The following is a 15,853-nucleotide window of genomic DNA, read 5'->3' on the forward strand; positions in this document are numbered from 1 at the left end:
GAGAGAACCCTAAACTCTATTATATGAATGTGTATAATCCATTACAAACATGAGAAGTTGGCTTTTATACTTCATAAACCTATGTGGGAGTAAGTGACCCTAGGTGTGCCAATGACCAATTACAAGGTTTTTACAAAGTGTCTGGTCTTTGTTGCAAACAAGGGCGACCAACTTTCCGCTATTGTCATGTCACATATCCAAGCATGGCCTTCTGGAGGAGGAGGAAATGGGAAAGGGCTCTTTGAGACGACACCCATCGAAAGCGTTCACACACGTGGAGTTAAAAAAAGACGTGAGGAAGGAATCAGCCTCTAATTTTAGGTGCGATGCGAGCGCAGCTATTCCGCCTCTCGTCTCGGATTGGACCGTCAATCCTCCTTCGCCAGGTATAATAACCAGCCTCCTCCGCCCACACAAAGTTCCCTTCTTCGAAATCAAGCAGTAAGCTAATCAATGGCACCGCTCAAACTCGTATTTTTCTTTAATTCCTCTCATAATCTGCAGAATTAGCCATAACGACTCGCTTTGGGTTCAAATTGTGCAGGGAAAATCTCGGGTTTTTGCTACACAGGCCATGGAGAAGCTTGCCACCACAGATCTTTGCGATGCGCACATGAAGGAGATAGAAGCAGGTGAGATTCGTGTACTCCCACCTGGTTTCCAAGGCTATGGAAAGCACCTTCAATTTTCAGGCCCAATTGAGACAGTGAAAGTGTTTGAAGATAATGTTTTAGTGAGGCAAGCTCTTGAAGGGAAAGGGGAGGGCAAAGTCCTCCTTGTGGATGGGGGTGGGAGCCTCCGTTGTGCTCTATTAGGGGGTAACTTGGCTGCCATGGGGCAAGGTAATGGTTGGTCTGGAATTATTGTTAATGGATGTGTCCGTGATGTTGATGAAATTAATGAGTGTGCAATTGGGGTTAAGGCCCTTGCCGCCCACCCTCTCAAAAGCACTAAGACAGGAGAAGGTTGTAGACATGTTGTTGTGTCCATCGGAGGTGTTAGGGTTGCCCCTGGTGAATGGTGCTATGTAGACAATGATGGCATCGTCATCTCCAACAAGAAACTATCCAAGCTTTAATGAGATCACCTTGTATGTGCTATGTCACCGTTCCTTCCCTTTAATAATAAGAATTCATGATGAGAGTTCTAGGTTGCAATGGGTTGTTGAGTTTCTTTTGTTTCTCAAACATGCGCCTAGAACTTCTTCTTCTGTTTCTGTTTTGGAGTGTAATTTTTATGTGATGCCCACCTTAACATTTTGATGTCCACCTCAACATTTCGACGATATCGCTACGCTATGTCCATGAACCCTAGCTAAGCATGGTTTTTCAACTAAGAATTAGAGTGCGTGTGAGCAATCAATCTTGGTGGCACAAATGTGTACCATATCGGTACAATTTTTGTGCAATTTATCAATAATAGATCAAAATATAACACCAATTGCTCCATGTGTAAGAGTGGTTTTCCTCGAGTATGTTCAAGTGTACGGAACATGTATAGCGTGCTCCTTTGCCATTGGTTTGTCAAGTTTTACTCATAATGGTTCTTGATCTTTCCTATTTACATAACAAAGAACAAGGTAATAGAATGATGATATAATGTAAACTACAAATGCACTAACAATCCACACCCCATGTATTGTGGCGGAAGCATAGTAAAGAGAATATTACTGCTAGTTTAGTTTGACATTATTTATTCATAGTGATCTACATAAGTGAGAGGTCTTTAAATAATTGGTGGGTATATTATTATATGGCTCCTACTAACAGGCCTAGAAGTGTCATCAACAAGGTTGGTTTTCAAAGGCTTAATTGCAAATGGTTCATGTAAAATATTCACATTCTCAACAACATGTTTGTTTGTACACGGACAATGCTTGGTTGAAATATAGATATTTCTTTTTATATGTAGTTCACCTCTATCTATAATATATAAGCGATTGTTAATCAAGTGTACACGTGTCGAAAGAATACAAATTAGAACACTAAATAAAAAAATAATTCTATAGTTACAACCTACGCTCCAAGTAGTTACACAATTACGTCTGCTTTTATCTCTTATTTTAAACAGACGCCTACGCTGTGCTTGACATTGCACTTCCAATGCCCACAGATCTACTGGATCGAAATGTGGTCAAGTTCAACGCGGTTTGCCTGAATGAGTGGGATGTGGCTTTGTTCCCGTCTACAAGGTTTGCTTATGAGCTTGCTGCATGTTTTATATTAACTAGCAATATTCAAATCTATTGAGCAGTTATAACACGCAAGTATCGTTTATGATAATTATTGAACTTCATGTTTACCTTTCAAGTAAAGATCTTGATCATTGCAATATGTCATTGCATGCATTTCAAGTAGGTGAGGTTGCTCGGGGTGCCCCTCTCTACTCAAGTAGTAAACTATCTACATTGTGTCTTGGATTCCATACTATCTATTTTGCTAATTGGGACCTTTACGATCAGTGCAATTAGGGCTAATTAAGGTGCATTGGTTAGATTCTAAGATTAACATTGCTAATGCATTCTGATCGTGATGATGATCCATGCATTGGGGTGGGTGTGTAATATGGCGAGCAGAATATCGATCGAGTGTGCATGACACACATCGAAAATTCCTTAATGTGGAGATTGGGGTGAGTTAAGATCTAAAGCGAGCTATTTCCATGTAATTACCCGAGATTATAACACTATTAGGAGGGAACACCTATAAGAAGTGCGAATTAAACCCTAATTATGAATGTTATTTCCATGCAAGGGGACGGTATGAGGGGAGTGATATGTTAAATAAGGTAATCTGTTGTTGCTCACAACGCAGTACTAATTAGATCATTAAGACTAATCATGTGGGCTTATATAATTTACAACCTGAGGGCCCCTTTTGGACCGAGCTCTTGGGTAGGAGGGCCATCACAACCGCCAATGCTACAGAAGCTGACATCGCACTTCCAGCGCCCATAGATCTACAGGATCGAATCGTGGCCAAGTTCAACGTGGTCAGTCAAATCTCCTTTTTCTCTCTCTAGCATGAAATTCAACCGTCTCGAGGAAATTCTATATATTTACTTCGATTTTTTATATTTTTGAAAAAAAATATCGATTTGGTATGATATGTTTTAATAATTAGCGATGTGGCAAGAGGTAGTCATTTTCGAATCTAGGTCGTAGGTGATCATGGTATTTTAGTTAGTAAGTTCATGCTAATTATTTAAATTTGTTGTGAGGAACCGCTTTCTTGCTTGCAATGGCAACTGCCTTATATCCAAACCGAAAAATTATAATATACCATAAGGTTCCATTAATGTGTAATGTGAACGTTTATTTGGTTTATCAATTTTTACATGAACATTGGAGTACCATACATACATGAGATAGTGTGTAAAAGAAAAGTTTTTTGGAAAAAAAATATTAAAGGGCATAAAGAAGTAAACATTTCCTCATGAACATGGTATGGAAAGGTCCAAAAGTGTTTTGAATATCTTTAGTGGTTGTTCCTCCATTAAATTTAATGGAAAAATATCTACACATCACATAACTAATGGTGCATTTGTTAAAAAATAATGGTGATGTAAAAGAAGAAGCACTCATATTCATTAATAAAATAATAATCAATACCTTGAAGGAAACTTGCTCTTTTTAATTTATGGAAATTGGTATACATGTCACAAAACATATACCCCATTAGTCTCTATCTATCTTATCCTCTCTCTGTCTCTCTAATTCCGAGTCTCTAATCAATTTAACAATATATATGCTACAATGTTTCTAAATGTATTAATTATAATTATCTGATATTCATACGTCCATGCAATATAAAATACAACTTTATAAAAAGGTAGATGTAACAAATTTTATTATCACTTTTTTAATATAAACCTATTAAATTTAGTAAATTAAAAATAAATAAATTTTAATGAATATTTATTAAGATAACTTTTAGATAATGTGCAAATAGATCCAAGAATGAAAAGACACAAAAATAAATTTATTTATATTAATGTAAGTATGATTATTTGTTTGTGTGTGTAAGAGAGAGAGAGAGAGAGAGAGAGAGAGAGAGAGAGAGAGAGAGAGAGAGAGAGAGAGAGAATTACATTAAATAGTATTAAGTGTTTTTTTCAAACTACAGGTTTACTACTTTGGGTAGATGCATGCTCCTTCAATCGATCTTTAATGCACAAAGACTTTACAAGGTTAGATTACTGAACTATCTATCTTTTCAATTATAGTTATAATTTTATATTGAGCTTATAATTTAAATAAAGTAGTTTGGCCTTTTGTTTTAAACACTTAGATAAAGATCTATCTTTTTTTGTATGTCTATCTTATCATCTCTCTGTCTCTCTAATTTTTGAGTCTTTAATCAATTTAATAATATATATGCTATAATGTTTTCTAAATATTAATCTTCTTAGCTCCTAGTAGCAAGTTGCTAAAGGTCAGAGATGGAGAAGATGATTTGGGGTGGTGCATGGTTGTGAATGTTGTGAAGAAGCAATCAGGTGGACGATCAAGGGTATCATGATGTAGAATATCGAAAAGGTATCTTTGAAGAGCTAGATTATAATTTAAATAAAGTATTTCAGTCTTTTCTTTTAAACACTTAGATAAATATCTATCTTTTTCTGTCTATCTTCTCTCTGTCTCTCGTATTTCGAGTCTCTAATCAATTTAATAATATATATGCTACAATGTTTTCTAAATTTATTAATTATAATGATTTGATATTCATACAACCATACAATATAAACTCTCTATCTTTTCAATTATAGTTATAATTTATATTTAGCTTCTAACTTAAATAAAGTAGTTTAGCCTTTTATTTTAAATACTTAGATAAATATCTATCTTTTTCTGTCTATCTATCTTATCCTCTGTCTTTTTCTATCTATCTATCTTATCCTCTATACTCTACAATGTTTTCTACATATTAATCTTCTTAGCTCTCCTGGTAGGCTGATAAAGGTCAAAGATAGAGAAGATGATTGGGGGCGGTGTATGGTTGTGAATGTTGTGAAGAAGGAACTAGGTGGACATAATACCCTTGCTTTATCCATTTTGATACAACCTTGCAATATAAAATACAATTTTATAAAAAAATAGATGTAACAAAGTTTAAAAGATAAATTTTAATTAATGTGCTTTTTATTTACGGTTAGAATCATGAGTTTATATTTAATCAAGATACAAATGAAAATAATCAGACATGCATAGATTACGAAGTAGTAGAATTATCATAACCAATTACATGAAAAAGCTGTAAAAAAGTTAAAAGGGACTCAAGTCAATTTGGGCCCAAGGCTAAGGGATGTGAAAGGGGCCAAGGGCTAGGACTAGGGTTGGGCATGCCCATGGACGTGAATAAGTGTAGTGTGAAAGAGTGTTGAGAGATGTAATCGCGGTGTTGTGTGTATGTGGGAAAGCACCCTAAAGGTGCAAGATATTGTGGCAAGATAAGAATGCCACATGTAATATTGCATGGTGTGTGAGAGTTGACCAAAAGAAGTGGAAAAGGGAGTGCCACATGGATGATGACATGTAAAGTGGGATAAGGCTAGAAAGCCTATATCATTGTATGGTTCATTTGTAATACGCAATAGAATAGAGATCAAGTGTTGAGTGTGCAATCTCTCTCTCTCTCTCTCTCCCTCCCTCCCTCATGACATTATCCGAGTAGAGTTTGCTGCACCTCCTATGATGGTAGAGGCCATATTTCAGACTATATGCCTGCTAGACAGATTCAGAGAGATGCCACAGGACAGATTGTCATACAGAGCTTTTGAGGCATCTAGACAGCTGGCTGAGGCAGGAGACAGAGGATCATGGTATGCACAGGTCACACATTGGTTCTCACAGCATGGCCTAGACATGGATCATCTACTACCATTCCAGTATGACAGGGATGCACCACATATCTGTCTCTCTCATAGTGAGAGGAACAGAGTATTGAGACAGGATCTATGGCAGCTCTATACACGAGAGACATGGATATCGCCTACACAGCCTCTTCCACACCGAAGATGCTATACTACAGAGATCACTTCATGAGTATCACTGATGATGGATTTATAGAGAGGCCTAGATACATGGAGGGCTTTTTACCACACGGCTCTCGAGTGGCTATTGGTCAGCTTAGAGTTTCATCACACCGATTGGAGATTGAGACTGGCAGAGCAGCACGGATCCCCCGAGAGGAGAGGGTATGCAGATTGTGCAGAGAGGAGGTGGAGAGTGAGGAGCATTATGTATGCAGATGCAGAGTATATACAGCCATCAGAGAGAGATATCCCATTTTATTCAGAGAGCCACATTCACTACGCCAGATCTTTGAGACAGCAGACCAGTGCATACTGGGGAGATTCATTCTAGACATACAGCGCCACAGAGAGACATTATTACAGGCTCAGACGGCTCCAGAGGGGGGGCGACAGACACAGATTACTACATTTTTTCAGAGATCCATCCCCCTCCCAGCCCCTATACGGCAGGGAATTACTCTCCAGAGAGCAGAGACACTTAGAGCCTGCAGGAGACAGAGGACACCTGGCTTTCGGACACCACGCCTATACCAGAGAGAGATGACAGAGATCAGAGCTCAGTTTCTCAGAGAGGGTGCAGAGCGACTGGCTCGCTTCAGAGCACACCCAGGCATGTTCTTGAGGGAGCTGTGGACACCTCCTTCACTGATGTATACCATTTTATACCCCCAGTATGGTACAAGATGGAGCTAGCTAGGTTGCATAATATCATGATTGTATACTCCATGCATGTAGCTTTGCATTCTCCTAGTAGTAGAGCTCCATCCCCTGCACACCCAGATTCAGCTTTTTTTGTTCAGTACTTTTTCATTTTGTTGGGATGACAGAGGATACCCCATACAGGTACTCCGATTTGTCTCATAGGCCGAGTTCGGTCTTTTGGAAGATGTTAATAAAATCTTTCTTTCTTTCTTTCTTTCTTTCTCTCTCTCTCATGGAGTTCTTAGTGTGGTTTAATCCACCTTAATTATGTTGCTTAATCAATGTCTATCACCATGATCAATCCCATTTTAGGATTGTTAACATGGTATCAGAGCTTGGGTGGGCTCTTGGTCATGGTGGTGTCATTATTATGTATATTAGCTTGCTTGTGTGTTTGTTTGATTAAGCATGTTATTATGGTTCGTTAAAAAAAAAATTTATGCACACTCTATTATTGTTCTCTATTTGAATTTGAGAGAGGAGTTCAAAGCTACCTATGAAGTTGAAAATCAAGATTTCAGCATTATGAAGACTATGGAGTCTTCATCAAACATCAAAGAAGCTGCCCAAGAGAGTTGCAAATGGGAGTTTTGCAACATGAAGAGCCTGCTCATCATCAAAGAAGCTGAAAATGGAGAATTTCAGCAAGTATGGAGTCTTCGATGTCAACAAGGAAGCTGCCAAGGAGACAAAGGTGTCTCAAGAAGGTTGGTTTTGTGAAGTTTTGCCTCAAAGTTTTGGTTTTGAGCATGGAAAAATGCTCAATGTTGAAGGGTTGCTGGTTGTGTTGAGATTTGTGGATCCCATGGTTCTTTGCATCTGGGGGCAAAGAGTGTAAGAGGTGCAATGCTTATCTAAGAAGGGACAAGCAGTTATGGGCTTGGAAGAAGTCCATGGTTGAGCACATTGGAAAGAGTAATGCTTATGGTTTTGCTCATGGAAGATGGGCAATGTTTGGTGGAAGCCTTTGAAGCTTTCACATTGGTTTGCGGCTTGGTTTCTTGAGAGAAACCAAAATGGAGAAGCACCCTTGAGTGGTGCATGCAAGGAAGAAGCATGCGGTTTTTTACACTCAATGAGAAGCTTACTATAGCCATAATGATGGCTATGTATAAACCTCAAATGGGAGGTTTGTTGAGGCAAATTGAAGACATGATTGGAACATGGAGAAGCTGCATAGGGGCTTCTATCTATGACAAGCCCCTGCAAGTTAGAATCTGGATTGGGAGGTTGTGATAGCCATGCACATGGCTATAGAAACATCAAAGGAAGGTTTGGTTAAGGCAAGGGACTTGTATGTAGAGCCGGCAAATAGCCAGCACCACCAAGTATACGACAAAAAAAAAATTTACAACAATTTAAGAAGTTGCAAGTTGAGCAGCAATGATGGCAGTAAAGTGCCGGAAAGAAAAGAAGCCGTTGGAGTAGCTATGGCATGAGTAACTATAGTAATAGACGGACAGCAGTGTGTGCAATGAGAAGCAGGTGGACTCAAGCAAAAGGAGGCAGCTCTAGCGCAGACGCGTTGTGTTGAAGGGCAACAAGAAGCGAAATTCTCAACAAAGAAAGGAGCATAGCCATGGAAAAAAGAGGTTGTTCTCTGCACATAGCAAAGGGGCTAGCCAATGGACCACATTGCAAGGTTGGCAAAGTGCAAAGGCGAGAGAGCCAAAGCAAGGATGTGTTATGCATGCCAAAGGGGCATGCCACAAAGCTGGCATAGCAAAAAGACGGCTCTGCGAGGTAAGAGAAGGGTTGGCATTGAAAGCACTTAGTAAGTAGAGCTGAGTGTAACGTCGCCATGGAAGCTTGGCGAGACAAGGTCAGCAACCTTGGAGAGAAGAAGGGGACTAGCTGGGTCTCAACTACAGCGCATTCAACTCACCAACAAAAATGACCACATGGAGTAAGCCTGTAAAACGACAATGTTCAAATCAGACTCAGTAAAGCACCCAAAAGGTGCAAGATATTGTGGCAAGATAAGAATGCCACATGTAATATTGCATGGTGTGTGAGATTTGACCAAAAGAAGTGGAAAAGGGAGTGCCATATGGATGATGACATGTAAAGTGGGATAAGACTAGAAAGCCTATATCATTGTATGGTTCATTTGTAATACGCAATAGAATAGAGATCAAGTGTTGAGTGTGCAATCTCTCTCTCTCTCTCTCTCTCTCTCTCATGGAGTTCTTAGTGTGGTTTAATCCACCTTAATTATGTTGCTTGATCTACGTCTATCACCATGATCAATCCCATTTTAGGATTGTTAACAAGAGTGGCCTAGTATATAAGTGAATATGGGCCAATGTAATAGGAACCTTTTTGATAATCAAGAACATACAAGTCTCTTGCTTTCTCTTCTTATTCTAAACCTAGGCTAATCACCCTAATCTAGGCTAATCCAAGGCTAATTAGGCTAAATCTAGGTTACCACTTTCTTTCATTGGTATTAGAGCCATGTCTTTGATCTAATTTTTTGATTTTTTTTTAATTTCTTGTATCTTCTTGGTTTTCTTAGAATTTATTGATTTTCTTGGACGTTCTTGATTTTCTTGATTTCTTGATCAAGAAATGGGTATGGAGATTGTGGGATGATGGAGATTTCTTTTATTTTTGGTTGTTATAAGCTTTTTTGTGGGGGGGGGAGAGAGAGAGAGAGAGGGCTATGGGTCACTGTGGACCAAAATCTGGGGGAGCTGCTCCAAATTTGAATGGGGGAACCAAAATTGGGGGAGATCTGCTAATCATCATTAGAGATGTTAATAAAAAATATTTTTCCTCAATAATCTTCTCCTTTGTGCAATCCTCCATAGCCATAGCACCAAAATTCCATCAAAAGTCTTGGCAATCCTTAGGGTTAACATTAAGCAAGTGATCGCCTTCCTGTCCCATGAATTTTGATGGTGAAATGAGGCGTGACACGGTCGCCGCCATTTACCATACGAGTCTGGAGAGATTGTAAGCATTGCTGTGGCTTCAAGTGACTATTGTGCCTTCCTTAGGGTTTGAGAAGGTCTTGGCTTGTGTCTTGAAGATTGAATGGCACGAAACGACACAACACTCATGAATTTTACTCCTCTGCAGACTGTGCACGCTGCCAATTGCTAGTAGGTTCTTTCCATCATTCAACAGCCAATTCGACCTTGGAGTATAGCGTATGTTGTGATCCTACTTGGTGTAAGCATTAATGGCTTAAACCTTGGTGATTAGCATGACTTCTTAGATCATTATGCACAAAATGTGTTGTGTCTTTTTGCTTCTTTAGGGTTACAAGGAGATTAGTATGGCATAAGAAGGATTAAGCATTTAGTAAACTTCTATCAAGTGTAAGCCAAAACCTCAGCTCAATCTTCAATGATTCAATTTCTTCCCTCTTTTGCATGTTAGGGAGTTCATGGGAAAATTAGGGTTTCATGCATAGTTTGGAAAAATTGATTGCACCTATGCTCTCCTCTATCCATGCATATAATTTGTGCATACAAAAGCCTTTTATGATTGGTGTTTTGGACTCTCTTGGAATTTTGAGGTTTCTTGAGAAATCAGGGTTTCTTGCATACTTCCATGGGATCCAGGGCATTGAATCTTGTCAATAAGCCTTCCTCTATCCTCCTATGACATCTTTGCATCAAAATCAATAGGAGATTAGGGTTTATTGGAGAAAAAGGAATTTAGGGAAAGTGCTCTAAAATTAGGGTTCGCTTTGGACTTTTCTTCATTTCAAATGCATGGACATATGCCCATAGGTCTCATTGATCATGTTATGCATTGGTTGCACCATCAAGGGAAGTGCACATACCCAAGTGTGGATCATTGAAGTCAAATTGCCCTTCTCTTTTGGGGTTTCCTTGTGTATATTGGATGTCCATGGCATGCAACTATAAGTGCCAACAACTGTAAGTGAAATTCATTTACACTTTCAAGTTCATGCTATACAACTCACACACACTTGTATTCACATTTCAATTTCTAGTAAGCAAGTGATGTGTGAGGGTACTTCTGCATTTGGAGGAGAAGCTGGGCCCGAAGTATGTATTGAATCAGCCTTGCCATGAGTGCCTTGGAAAAGCGGTAAGGTGGAGGATTAGGTACCAGTGGTGAAGAAATGGCCCCAACTTGTGCCTAGTTTCGGCCTAGGTACGAGGGTGGGAAGAGCTTGGCTGGGAGATCGGCAAGCTTCAATGCTCTACATCGACTTCCGAGTGCGTATTGTGGATGCATTTTATTGGGCAAGGATTTTTCAATCAATTTGATATTGAGATTTGTTTTGGTTGCAAAAACAAAGGAGGTGCTATCAAAATTTTTGCAGAAGGGACTTATGCAAGGCACTTGAGGTTACATGTGGATGCCAAGTCACAAATTGATGAGATTCATGCCTTTAAATAAGGTACAAGACATTACCAAAGCAAAGGGGAAGTGCGGATTGTGATTGGAGAGAAGTTTGACAGTTTTCTATTGTGGCACTAAACCCTAATTCAATTCGAGAGGGTTAGGGCTTCTTTAAGGTATTTGCATAGTCTCATTCTACTCTCCAAGGGCTACGTTTGGAGCCCTTGGAGAGTTCGATTCAGGCTCCATTTACTTCTCCAATTTGCAAGTCTACCCACAAGACAAGAAGGCTGCCCAGTCAAAAACAACAATTCATTTTGGTAAAGTGATCATAGGGCTGGATTCCCCATACCCTAAGCTTCCCATCTAGCCTTAGACCTCACCATTTGGACACCGGAGCTATCCGCTACATCCATTTTTCCATAGGATACCCTGTTTCTATAAATTAGTGTTTCTGGACTGAACCTATTTTGACATCATAGTTGGACAGTATGATCTTCCCTCATTCCAGCAAACTAAAAAATTCAAGATTTGGACCCTGTTTGCTTAGTCAAAGTGGCAATTTACTCTCCGGTTGACTTTTCAAAGAAGTCAAAATAGAGAGTATTTGCACATTGACCGTGTTCAAAGTGATCATATGTGGGTATTCTACACGTCATTGCCTCTCTATAGAGCTAAAGAGCTCGTAAATCAGAATTTGGAAACATATCCAACTTGAAATTGGTCATTTTCCAATGGCATCCAAGTCAAAGGCCAATGCTACTTTCAAGGAAGTAGTTGAACATGAGGGTGGTGTTCCGGAAGCAAGGCAAGATGTTCAAGAGCATGTGTAAGGTAATGTTGACTTGCATCAGGGGTCGCACTTACCACAAGGGTCCATTGAGAATCTAGGGATGATGCAATGGATGGAGAAGATGTACCTTGAGCAACAAAGAACTATGAGCAAATTGGTACAGCTTATGGAGAACTTAGGCTAAAAATCTCAAGATGATGCAAGTGAGCATACATTCTTTAACTGCTCAGATCAAAGATTTGAAGCCATGGATAAAAATTTCCAAAGAGTTAATGACACCTTGCATGATGGGTTTGTTGAGATCAAGGAAGGGTTCACTAGCTTAAGGCAAGAATTGGGCAATTGGAATGCTTCGCAAAGTTTGCAAGATTGTCATTCCAATGACTTGGGTGACCGTTTCATCAATGATTCGGGGGCAAGTCATCATTTCAATGGTTTGGGACCTCATCACATTAGACCACCTCAATTCAATGACATGGGTGCCTTTCATCCAAGACCATGTGATCGTCGTAGGGATGATGATGAGTAGGTCATGGGTGATGCGGAAGAGGTAGTCTATGCTTATGATTCTCATGGATATTGGGATGGTGTGAATTTTGGTGGCAATGCATATGCCTATGATGACCATGCCTATGACTATGATTATCATGCCTATGATAGCCGTGATGCCTATGACTGTGATGTTCATGGTCGTTATGATTCTCTTTATGAAGGCATGTATGACAATGAAGATTTGGCAAATGTATTTGGTATGCCAATGCAACAAGTTGATGCATATGGATCAAGTATGCCTATGTTTGATTCCTCTTTAATACATATGTGCATTCAAAGATACCTTTACACTTGTCTATCAATGAGTCACATTGTCAAACACTCTTCTCTTCAAAAGGAGTGATTGGAGAAAGGCAATGCACAATGTTTGATGGTGAAGCTGCTACAAGTGAAGCCAAGATAAGGAGGATCAATGTATGTGAATTGTTGGTGCCGACTCTTAGTTTCCCTATTGCTTTGAGTGGGAATAGAAGACCTATTATACACTCAATGTTGCTAGATTTGGGCTTTGCCAAAAGCAATGGAGGATCTCCGTTCACTTGTACATTTGACCAATGTATGGAGTGTGACTATGTGGGTCTTTATGCACACATTTTGGGTGTTGAAGTGGAGGGCATGCTTGCTATAATTTCTGGGCAGCAAGAAGATAAAGATACTTTGTTATTGAACCTTTCTCAACAAGTCACCAATGTATCCATGGTCAAAGGGGATACACAATTGAAAATGGGTATGATTGGACAACTTTCATAAGTGCTTTGATTGAGGAACTTTCAGCTCATGACATGATGCCACGCGATTGTGAGAACATGGTTTATGGGATTGTGGCATTAACAAAGTATTTTTGAGGATGACAATAAAGTTCATAAACCATAGTCTTGCACCATGCATCTCATATGACAAGGAATGCATTTGAAAGTGAATGCCCCAATCCCATAAACCATAGAATCACATGGAGTTTGAGGTGTGGCATGGTTTGTAACAAAGTTAAAAGGGAATGCCCCAATCCCATAAACCATAGAATCACATGGAGTTTGAGGTGTGACATGGTTTGTAACAAAGTTAAAAGGGACTCAAGTCAATTTGGGCCCAAGGCCAAGGGATGAAGGGGATGTGAAAGGGGCAAAGGGCTAGGACTAGGGTTGGGCATGCCCATGAACATGAATAAGTGTAGTGTGAAAGGGTGGCCTAGAATATAAGTGAATATGGGCCAATGTAATAGGAACCTTTTTGATAATCAAGAACATACAAGTCTCTTGCTTTCTCTTCTTGTTCTAAACCTAGACAAATCACCCTAATCTAGGCTAATCCAAGGCTAATTAGGCTAAACCTAGGTTGCCACTTTCTTTCAAAAGCTTACGAACAAAGAAGCGTCCAGGAAAATATATTGAAAGTGAAACAACAAATAAAAAGGGAAAGAAATGTTCTTTATCAAATATTAAAAATAGCCATATGTCAATAAGATCACAAGTAATTAAAGATTTGATAGATCTAATTGAGAAAAATCATAGTATACATATGAGATATTTAGGATATATATGGAGTCAAATCAATGGAACAACATAGATGGAATAGTGCCCTTAAGAACATATTTGGAAACTTCATCAAGAACTTTGATATCAAATACAAATCATATACAACAAGATATCAAATACAAATCATATACAACAAGATATCAAAGAGTTGAAAGAATCTACAGAAAATGTTAGCATTAAGAATATAGAGAAACATTTTGAAAAATTTAAAGAGATATTTTCTCTCTAAACAATGGAGTTAAGAGAAGAAATATGTCATCTTCACAAAGAGATTATATCTCTTAGTTGCTATAAACATCAGGTTTAGTTCTCAATTGAAGCTATTGGCTTTAAAAAACAATGTATGACCTGTATAAATTTATCAATGATTATAATTTGACTATCAAGTAAATGTTTCATTAATCTTATCTTATTTTTTTCAAAATCTAAAAATATATATTAAGAAACTAGATTATTTTTAAATTAAAATATTAAACTTTAATAATTAAAAATACATTAAAGTAAACAAATTGTAGCTTATTATATATATATATAACTAACTAATATGAAAAAATCATGCAGACAATGGGAAGACCAAGTCAAATATCTACACGTGCATAAATTTTACATTTAACACGAAAAGCTAGACAAAATAATGCAAGACAATGGTCTTCAATAAAAATGCAATACATAAATGTCTTTGGTTAGCAAGGAGTTGAAAATAGTACCCATACAAATAATCAACAAAGCATTCAATCTATATTTCATGAGTTCTTACAGAGAGAGTATTTACCACATCCAGCTATGTCTTCATTACTTAATACAAATATATCATGTCATTATCTTGGACCAAAATAATTTGAATACTTTTTTTGTAAAGCCAAGCTATGGAAAGTAGAAACAAAAAAAGAAGAAGAGACTGCATTATGGGAAAGCACTATTGTAAACTTGGAAGTATTTCATTATTACCTCTAGAAGAGCCACCTAAGGTATTAAAAAAACTACTTCAAGAGAATGACGTAAAAAGCAGAGATTTCAAAAAGAACATAAGGGCATATAATAGTCTTCTTGCTTTTGTATCCATGGGTGCTCAAATCAATGAAAGTTTCTATACAAAGAAAGGTTTTTATACTTTTTGTATTCATGGAAGTACATATCATCGCATTGGTAATTTATTACTAAATAGAGAACATGGAGAGTTGCCACGTTATGCACAATTATACGTGTATAATACTGATCAAGAGTTACAAAATCGGATTAACGGCATGCAAATTTAGATTCTTCAACTCTACAAATATTGCAAGATATGCTACATGTTTACAATTCTTATGCTTATACTTTTAAACCAATGGGTGAACTAATAACTCATCAACCATATGCTGATTTAAAAATGGTGATTTATAAGTCTTGATCAACATCTAAGTAATATATAGTACCTACTTCAATTGAAGTAACAACTATTTTACCAGGTCAAGGAGATGATTTTGAGTTAGGACACCGAGATACATAACTCTTCCTACAGAATGGAACTTTAAGAAGAATATCTAATCTACACTGCTCTTATATGCCGTTATTATATGTTTTGTTATTTCCAAAAAGGTACATCTCTTTCTACAAAAAAAGTAACAAAAATATTTTTATATCTAATCTACACCACTCTTATATGCCGTTATTATATGTTTTGTTATTTCCAAAAGATACAGCTCTTTCTACAAAATTTTTTAACAGAAATGTTTAATGTATATTGATCTTATTTTTTTCGAAAGGAGAATATGGTGGCACCTAGATATCTCTCAAAATGAAGATTCCTCAAATTTATCTAATGAAATTCAAAACCATAAAAAAACGAGAAACATAAAGGCAGTATTACGCTTATCGCTTGAAAATAAGAGCAGATACTAATGTGTGTCTATTACGAGGAGGAAGATTGTTACAA

At 37.9% G+C, this 15,853-nt stretch overlaps 2 protein-coding genes across 4 annotated transcripts; both read left to right on the forward strand.

Annotated features, from left to right (window-relative positions):
* The first annotated feature begins 238 nt into the window (after positions 1-238).
* LOC147618216 (putative 4-hydroxy-4-methyl-2-oxoglutarate aldolase 3) lies at positions 239-1,157 on the forward strand. Of its 2 annotated transcripts, none has more exons than XM_086774664.1 (2): positions 239-386; positions 545-1,157. In XM_086774664.1, exons 1-2 carry the CDS (start codon positions 327-329, stop codon positions 1,076-1,078), a joined length of 594 nt encoding a protein of 197 aa, XP_086630790.1. In that variant the 5' UTR covers positions 239-326; the 3' UTR covers positions 1,079-1,157. The 2 variants fall into 2 exon arrangements, with proteins under 2 accessions (XP_086630790.1, XP_086630792.1); XM_086774666.1 differs by having other exon boundaries at positions 288-441.
* A 1,434-nt stretch (positions 1,158-2,591) lies between these two features.
* Positions 2,592-6,951, forward strand: LOC147618217 (uncharacterized). Of its 2 annotated transcripts, none has more exons than XM_086774662.1 (4): positions 2,592-2,631; positions 2,754-2,787; positions 2,898-2,991; positions 4,125-6,951. In XM_086774662.1, exon 4 carries the CDS (start codon positions 5,956-5,958, stop codon positions 6,724-6,726), a length of 771 nt encoding a protein of 256 aa, XP_086630788.1. In that variant the 5' UTR covers positions 2,592-2,631; positions 2,754-2,787; positions 2,898-2,991; positions 4,125-5,955; the 3' UTR covers positions 6,727-6,951. The 2 variants fall into 2 exon arrangements, with proteins under 2 accessions (XP_086630788.1, XP_086630789.1); XM_086774663.1 differs by lacking the exon at positions 2,754-2,787 and having other exon boundaries at positions 2,617-2,631; positions 2,869-2,991; positions 4,125-4,188; positions 4,421-6,951.
* The last annotated feature ends 8,902 nt before the right edge of the window (positions 6,952-15,853 follow it).

The sequence above is a fragment of the Cibotium barometz genome, chromosome 35, assembly GCF_041138505.1.
Source record: "Cibotium barometz isolate CiBa-2024 chromosome 35, ASM4113850v1, whole genome shotgun sequence".
NCBI classification, from domain to species: Eukaryota; Viridiplantae; Streptophyta; class Polypodiopsida; order Cyatheales; family Cibotiaceae; genus Cibotium; species Cibotium barometz.